General features: G+C 40.5%; 1 protein-coding gene across 1 annotated transcript; it reads left to right on the top strand.

Moving 5' to 3' along the window:
- Positions 1-55: 55 nt before the first annotated feature.
- LOC117422336 (protein spire homolog 1-like) lies at positions 56-6,336 on the top strand. Its single transcript, XM_058990950.1, has 16 exons — positions 56-574; positions 942-970; positions 1,101-1,283; positions 1,815-1,940; positions 2,052-2,114; positions 2,560-2,724; positions 2,936-3,016; positions 3,232-3,364; positions 3,665-3,798; positions 4,018-4,084; positions 4,203-4,315; positions 4,452-4,556; positions 4,787-4,854; positions 4,988-5,015; positions 5,205-5,347; positions 5,779-6,336. The coding sequence occupies exons 1-16, from the start codon at positions 322-324 to the stop codon at positions 5,957-5,959; spliced, it is 1,872 nt and encodes a 623-aa protein (XP_058846933.1). The 5' UTR covers positions 56-321; the 3' UTR covers positions 5,960-6,336.
- The last annotated feature ends 2,362 nt before the right edge of the window (positions 6,337-8,698 follow it).

Genomic DNA, 8,698 nt, shown 5'->3' on the forward strand with positions numbered 1-8,698 from the left:
TGGATTTATAAACGGCTCAATTGACAAGCACCGGAACGGATACGCAACGCAACAAAAATACGTGTTCATTAACAAGAAACACGTTCTTGTAATAGAGTACAATAGGAAATCTCCAAATGTGGACGTCCATAAGCAAATGTTGATCAGCTATCACTAATTTGTGTAGCAGATTTTTAATTTGTAGCAAAAATAATCGTGTAATTTAAAACCACTTGGGGTAAAGTTGACTGCACAGTTAATACGACTCCCGCGTTGGACTGTAGACCTTTTAAACGGTTAAAGAATTAAAAATATATATATACTGGTATATATTTTTTAAAAATGGAGTACGCTGTATTTTGCGACTCTCCGTTTCAGATCTCTTTGAGGGAGATTTTGGAGGTCCAGGGGCAACCAGTAAGAGAGGAGCAGGCGTGGGCTATCTGCCATCAACTATGCGTTTTGCTGGTTCCACATCCCAGGAATCATAACTGGGGAGACGGGACAACATGGAAGATACCGAGGATTCGGGGGCCTGAAAGCGTCCTCGTAAGAAAGGATGGGACACTATCAATAAAAACAGAAGAAAGCTGCCGTAAGGAGACTCTTTATGTTATTTATGTCGAATTGGAAAAGTACACGTTTAGGAAAAGAAAAAATCATCTTAAGTTCTGAAATGCCGCTTCTCGATGTTTATTACGTTAATATTTTGCAGGCAATGTGTATTCTCGTTTTTTGCAACTTTTAAAAAAATATTTAATGCACATGTCCATAAATATTATTTGGAGGCTTTTGCTATATTCCAGCTCTGTCTATTAAATAAAATCTGTGCTATACAAGTGCTAGTTTATTTTCCTGTAGTAAACTGTATCATTTGGTTTATATTAATATTATTTTAAACCATGTTGCTACATTAATTTAACCAACCTGGACTACCTTAACTCTGAAGTCCTGTTTTTCAGATGGATCTGACTTGCAGACTGAAGATCAAGTAAGTTGCACCAGTTGTGCACAAAGCTTTTTCTTGTATTGAAGTCATTTATCAGTGTTATCTGGTATATATTCTGCTTCGCCTGCATCATCATTCTGTGCAATCTGTGTCCTGGTTTTTCCTCTCCTAGATGGTTGATTTCCTGGGAAGGTTGATCTATTCTGCCCTGGATTGGGGCCTGGGCAACGATGTGGAGAGGGAGCTGAGCGACACCTTGGAACTGCTCATCTACCAGATGACCAAACTGGACACCCACCACATGAAAAAAGGGGAGCACTTCCAACCAGTGTGCACCTTCGAGGAAGTCTTGCAGGTCACTTTTAGCGTAGGCCTGGGGTTTGCAGAATCCCAATATTGGAAACTGATGCCTGGGACTAGTCTTACTCATGGATATGTCAGTAGCTTGTCTATGCTCATTGTAGGTTATGTTACTTGTCGGGAGCTGGGTAAGAAACTCTAGTCTTTTGCTGTCCTGGGTTTCACAACTGTCTTGAACTGGTGCAGGGATCTCCATCCTTGGTCCTGGAGCCCCAATCCTGCAGGTTTTTATGTCTTTACGTCTTCAATGGCTAAAGATCTGGAACACATTAATCTTGACTAATTAAGCAAATCATTGGTTCATTTAACACAACCCAGAAGACCCTGCAGCTCTCCAGGACCAGGGTTGGAGACCCCTGATCTAGTGCTATTGACCTAGCTTGTTGCACCATGAATGACTCGCCTCAGTCTGCAGGATTACTATCAAGAGTTGTTCATCATACAGTGATTGCAGCTGAACCATTTGCTTTAGTAATGTTAATTCTGTTTGGTTAAGGTGTGGAAGACGGTTTGGTTTCTTTTGCAGATCTGCGAGGTACGCTTGTATAACCCTGCCATGGCTGCTCACCACTACAGAGCTGTTTGTGCCATCTTGTTTGCTGACACTATGGACCTCTGTCAATATATACATAAAATCCAGCATGCAAAAGAGGTATGGAAAACCAGTTCTGCTTTTCATTTCTAGGAGTATATGCAGGTTCACATAGTGGCTGCCAGGTGGTCCTTAATGTCCAAACCTCTTGCACATTGTTTTTTGCACTAGACTCTGCGGAAGTTGGTGTATAATCCAGACCATGGTGTGGTTGCTCCGTTAACTGCTAACTGGGTAAGGCGATGCTGTAGATTTTAAAATAAAGGACGTTTATGGGCTTGGTCCCTGGCATACATGTGTCTTGCAGGAACCCATATGCACCACACGGCTGCACCAGTAATAGATTGAGTGTGGATAAGCAGACTGTAAACGTGCCAAATGGCATGCGAGCAAATGCAGAAAAGGTGCAGATTTTTAATATATATTCATGGATCTCCCTGACCCTGTCAACACTAACTCCACCACATGTCTTGAATCTTTATTGTAGTTTTATGGCATTTAGATTCCTCCCCACCTAATCACTATAAGCAACTTTTAAAAGCCTTCCAGCGAATTCTGAGTTTGCTGAACTATGAAAGGACATCAGCATGCAATTAAGCAAGGTGAAGCTGTGCATACAGTGCTTTGAATGTACAGTGCAGCAGCTGGGATGCTGAAAGATGGTCGTTGTGTTCTGCAGGTCTACACGTGGAAACATGTGATTGATGAACTGAGGACTGGGGTGTCGTTGCGGAAAAGCGAGGAGCACCAAAATACCAGCAGCTTTCTGCAGGTGGATCTGTCCCCTCACGAGAAACTGATGAATGACATTCGATACAGGCAGTACACCCTCCGCAAGGTTCAGGTGAGCCCATACAGCACACTACTGCAGCTCAGAGTCAGCAAAGAATACACTGGATAACTTTTACAAGGCTTTATCCTCGTACTTGCATTTTCTATGATTTAAACAAATGCATTGCTCAATCTGTACCTGCCAGGTAACACTGCAGTCTAAACCAGTCTGATGGGTCTCTTTGACCGAACCCTAAGGTACTGTAGCTTCCTTCTTGTTTCAGACTGTTGATAACTTGCAGAGGCTGTCGAGCCCCCATGATGTTGTTCTGAACTTTGTTCGCTCTAACCCACGTTTGAAGCCAGTAAGTAGATTTTTTTTTAATTAAATATTTAATTTGTGCATATATAATTTACCAGCTTGTGTTTTTTCTTTTCTTTTTTTTTTTTTTTTTGTAATTTTATAACCAGCCTATCAAGTGAATCTGCTTTCTGATGGTGAGGATACTGTAAATGTAACATGGTTTCAGTCTACTGGGGCTGTAGATTCTAATCGGTATGACAATCCTGTCTTCCACAGGCCTCCGACAGAAGGCTAAAGAGTCTTCCCAAAGAAGAAGCAAGTCTGCACCAGCTGCTTATGACTGAAATAAGATCAGCTGGAAAACTACGACCCCTAGCTTCTCTGAGGAGGAGGAGGGCTGCTTGCCAAGGCACAGTACAGCAGGAAACATGTTTAACATTGAGACTTTGGTTTCTCAGACCCAGTTAGCTTTCCTTTTGAATGACTTTAGCAAAGGTACCATCAAGTGATCTGTGAAATCAGACCCAGGTCATTTTCAGGAAATCCTGCATTGGCATCACTTGCATTGATCTATCATTATTTGAGGGCTGTGTCTCAGTCCACTGGTTTTAATGAATAGTGTGAGTGGACATTTTGTATGTGCTTTGAATGCCGGCTATGGCAACATGTGTAACATATCTTTTTAAAAACGGATTCTCTGTTAACATAGATGTTAATACTGCATCGCCCCCAAACTGTGTGGTCTCTACGTCCATCTCCACTTCCAAAGATTCCCTCGCTGACGACCCTTTCTACCTGTTGAGACCCATTACCAAACCAGATCTCAAGGACTTTGAATTGGAGGTAGGGTATCGGCATGAAGAAGCTGCTATTCAGAATGAAGAGTTTACCTGACTCTAATCTTTTTAGTCAAGCTTGTCCCTGAAGTTGGGCTTTTAAAGATGGTCTTTTATAAACCGTTCATTTTTGGGCGTTCCACTACAGTGTTCAGGAGCAGCACACAGCTGCATACAGTACCTGGCATTGCATCTTTTTGCTGAACACTTTCTCTTCACCTTCCAGGAAGACTGCAAGTCTTTTGAGAGCAGTGATCTGATGCACTCTGCTGAGTTACCAAGCAGCTGTACAGGTAAACGCAGCTCGGACCTCCGCATTGGTGCTTCCCTCTCGGGTGTTTAATAATACAGAACGTACCTTTTGCATAGTTGCAATGTTTTGCTAAATTGTTTTGCTCTCAATCTCCACAGAGGCGAAGTTCTTTCCAATGCTGTCATCATCCCCACAAGACTGGCAAAACGGCGTTTCAGACCAGAGACGCAGGTCCAAGTCATTTGACAGTAGCTTTGGATTAAATAAAAAGGTACATGATGTTTTCTAATTGAAATGTACTTATCCAAAGACCTCTATCGTAATAACTCTTGTTCTCTGTACAACGCTTTCCTGTTCTTGGAAGCTGTTGCTTATCTGCTGTGCTCACTCTGTGCTCTGTGCTGTAGGACTTCCATGATGATTGCCAGCCTCCCACCATTGCTGACGTGATGAAGCTCCGGCAGGCAGAATGTAGACCATACTCTGGTTATGGCAGCAGTAGAAATAGGAGGGTGAGTTATCAGGAGACCCAGAGCTTGAGAGAAAACAAACAAGTGAACCAGTAAATAGCCAGCTACTACAGAGTCACGTGTGCTGGGGCAATTTTTTAGTTACTTTTGTTAGTGAGTATTTTATATATGAACTAACTGGTTTAAAGGAATGAAAACAAACATCTTTTGAAAATATAGTATGGGTGAAGTGTACTTTGCTAAAAAGGTTGTGTAATTATTTCTTTCCACAGATGTGTTCTAACTGCTGCAAGAAAAGTGTTCATTTCACTTGGCATAATACCTGCGCCTTCTGTAACAGGTAAAACATACTGTTCCCAGTCTTCATTACAAGGGTGTATAACCTGCTTTAACATGTCTGTTTTCACAGAAGCTGGAATGCAGTCACTGTTCTACCATGCTTACTAACCATTCAATACTGTTGTGTTCTGCAGGGTTGTGTGTCCGGAATGCTGCATGGAGGTAAGGTGGCTCTTTCATCTTTTTTGATTTAATAAACTTGCTTATGGAAAGATAGTCTCTTATACTATGGGTTGTGAAACCTGAACCAATATTTTGGTAACCTGAACCCATCTTTGCTACAGCCAAATAACATGCAAGACAACACAAGTCCCTTCGCTGTTGTTTTTTGTTGTGTTTCTCCCTCCCCAGATGCTGCTCCCCTACAAATGGTGCGTGCATCTTCCAGTGAGCTTCTTCAAGAAACTTGTTCTAATGAAAGATGGGGATCCAATCCGCCAAACCCAGGAGACGGGCACCTTCTGGCAGGAGAGATGGGACTGGGATTGCTCCAGGTGGGGACCCCACAGGGCTCTAGCGGCTTACTTTTATTCCATAGGAAAGGAACTGTTCCAACAGAATTTGCTGTTGGTCCAGTTCAGCAGGGTACAGCACACTTCAGTTTTATTATATTACAATTATGCTGCGGTGATGGCAGTTATAATTGCAGTTACACTAAAGTAACCTAGCTACACATATGAACATGTTTACTCGATTCATGCTATATAACTTTCAAATGAGGTTACTAAAAGTGGTTGAAAATATGAGAATGGCGATCTCTGTGTAAAACACAACGTGGAACTGCGAAGGATTAAGCTTGTGTGGAATTGTTGTATAATTGATGACTGGTACAATTGCAAATAGTTATGTAGGTGTGCCAACATTGTGATTTGCCTCTGTTTTAGAAGTTGTAGGGTTGGTTTTGAGGTGTGTTTGTGTTTTTCAGAATTCCGCTGGTCCTAGAGTCCCGAAAACCATGCAAGACGGCCCCCCAGCACCGATCCGCCATGCAGGACTGGTACAGTAATGATATCTGTGTTGGCTGCCAGGAGCTCCTTGTGGAGGTCTGTGACTCCTCCTTCCTCTTCCTGGGTGCTGCCGCAACCAAAAAAACGCGAGAACTCTGAATGCTCGATCCCATTGCAATTTAATAATGTGACTAACTGGGAGCTTTTCCTCCACTTTATTTCTGCATACAAATCCAGTTTTTTGGATCTTTCACTGCATACAGTTCAAAGTATGTGCAGAGCACATGTGTTCACACGTTCAATCACGCTTCTATTTATTTTGTATATATTTTAACGTGATGCACTTTTTTTTTTTCAAGAATGAAATCACTTGTCATTTATTTTCACATCAAGTCTCTTATGTGTACATTATGCATTTCAATGGATTTCAGCTGTTTAATTCTCAGCCTTTGTGTGTACTCCCTCCTTTTTTTTTCTTTTGTGTGTTTTTAAAAATCTTTCTTCAAGATTAAAGATATTTTATATATATTCCAAAATGCCTTTCCATTGTGTGGTTTTTATATAATATAATATGAATTGTGTTGTGTCACAATAGTGTAGCCACCATACTCTAATCTCAATTGACCAGGGTTGTATACATTTACCAAACATGTCAATGTATTTCTATAGGTTATTATGAAAGTGTTGCCTCATTTTCCACCTCCGTGGGATAAGCTACACCAAACAGTTTGTAAGAGTGCAGACACAGACAGTCATTTCCAATATAACCCTGCTAGCCATCCCTAGGGCTCATAACCCATTTTGACACAGAGGTATAGGAAGGTGTGCAATTGGTACCCCCTATCTCAGCACATACTGCAGTGTTGTATATTTAAATGCTGTGATCTACTCACCTGCTACCATTATTTCAATACAGGATTTGGGGATCTAAACTTCCTGATGCATGCATTTGTGAATGTCCCTGAATTCTTAGTTGTGCTAACCCACATCTGAACTGCTCTTGAACAATGGGCAGGTGGTGATCTTGGAGATTGCACTTTATTCTGCTCTACTTTGTGCTCAGTTAAACTACAGTGCCCTGTGATTGTCCGTTTTAGTATTTTACTATTTGTTTTCGTTGTACAGTGTAAAGGCTGCACGTTATCTGAAATGTAAGCAAGTCCAATCTTATGTATTGGGTAAGTATAAATAACACATAGAAGCCTTGTTCTAACTCTGAGAACAACCCAGAAAATAAAATACATATTATTTTGTTTCTACAACATGTGCTATTTTTGACATCTTCAACATGCATGTATTTATTAAATATGTAAACACACAGTTTCACCAATAGTGCTAACTTTAGAAACACTAAACGGAATTCAATTCAGTGACAAGCATTACATCTAAAAGTCTTTTTCCTTTGTCTGAAGACTTCGAGTCAATGTTTGTAAGTGTATTTTACCCTTTTCTAAATACACTGTTTACTGAATAATAAATGCATCTGATAATCCTACAAAGCAACGCAGTGTTAGTACTGTGTGTGGACTCTTCAATCTGTCTACTGTACATACATGCTCTGCTTTTGCAGACATTTCTAAGTGATAGAAACGAGCACCACCTTCTGGACATTAACAGAAACAAAATAGTTTTTGGGGTGAGGTACAATCTCACATCGATTTCAATTGCTCGTTTGATATTTTTCTGTTGCGATGATATGTGCCAACTGTTTAGACACAGCTGAAAGCCTTGGTGGTCCTCTTCTCACTTTCAACTTAAACATCTCCTAGCTAATTAGGGAAGTGCAAACGAGCCCCAGTCAAGAGTCAGTGCCAGAACAAAGCACTCTGAGAGTGACAGGCTTTCACTCGTGCTCAGGTATTGCAATGGGCAGTGGGGTACCAGCATAGACATCTCAGCAGAGTCTACCAGCTGAGAAAGGACCCGAATACAATTTGATACATTTTGAGGAAGAGAGACATTTTAATGTCAGCCTGGAACTTGGTGGATATAAAGGACAGCAAAAAAAAACAAAAAAACACAGCTGCTCTTTCTTACAAAACAATACTGCAGTATTACCACTCTGAGTCTAGACTGATGTATACTGAGTTATTACTGTAGTACATGCATGTTAATTACTATGTGTTCAAAACTGTAGTATAGTTCAATATGTTTTTGTTTTGCCAAAATGTAATCTTCCCTTATGCAAAATTAGAAGAGAAAAAGAGAGTTAATTGAGGTATGTTTATTTCAATAGTTATTTTATGCAAACACAATCGCTTTCAAGACCTCAAAGGTCACTTCTTCAGGTGTGTTTTTTGTATACAGTCATACAGGTAAATACATCTTGCAGTAATCATGATAGCACCCTTATAAACGTTCTCTAGTGTAACCTTGCACAGTAGTATGGCACTTTACCATGCTTATGCTGATACAAGGATGGCAATGAGACTCCTATTGCATAGCACTTTGATCCATTCCTGCTTTTACACCTGAGCTTGTTACCTATACACTGTGGCTAATCAAGATCGTAGCAAAACCTGGAATGGATCAAACGGCTATGCAATAGAAGTCTTTTTTCCATCCCTGTTACTGTAGGCATGTATGAAGCTTTACCATGCTAAAACATGTTTATCCATACTCTATCAAACGTACGTGTGCTTTGCCTCTCGTTTATAATGGAGTGTTTCTTTATGTATTGGTTTGTGTGTGTGTGTTCAGTTTGTGAAAGTTCTGGGCTTTATGATAGTGTTTCTACAATCATAGACCCATTATTTGGGTGAAAGATCTAAATCCATACTGTCAATGCGGTAGAGAAGTTAACAAGCAGTTAGTAAGATATTCAGATTTTCAGAAAACACAGTGCTGTGGTGTTGGTTCTGATTTGTATTTAAACTAAATGGCAAACTTGAAAAAAGA

This window comes from Acipenser ruthenus, chromosome 18, assembly GCF_902713425.1.
Source record: "Acipenser ruthenus chromosome 18, fAciRut3.2 maternal haplotype, whole genome shotgun sequence".
Classification (NCBI taxonomy): Eukaryota; Metazoa; Chordata; class Actinopteri; order Acipenseriformes; family Acipenseridae; genus Acipenser; species Acipenser ruthenus.

Excerpts from the sequence above, each read along its gene's own strand:
- LOC117422336 (XM_058990950.1), top strand. The coding sequence starts at position 322 with ATGGAGTACGCTGTATTTTGCGACTCTCCGTTTCAGATCTCTTTGAGG. Across the intron at positions 575-941 it reads AAAAACAGAAGAAAGCTGCC|ATGGATCTGACTTGCAGACT; the intron begins GTAAGGAGACTC and ends CCTGTTTTTCAG. Across the intron at positions 1,941-2,051 it reads AAATCCAGCATGCAAAAGAG|ACTCTGCGGAAGTTGGTGTA; the intron begins GTATGGAAAACC and ends TTTTTGCACTAG.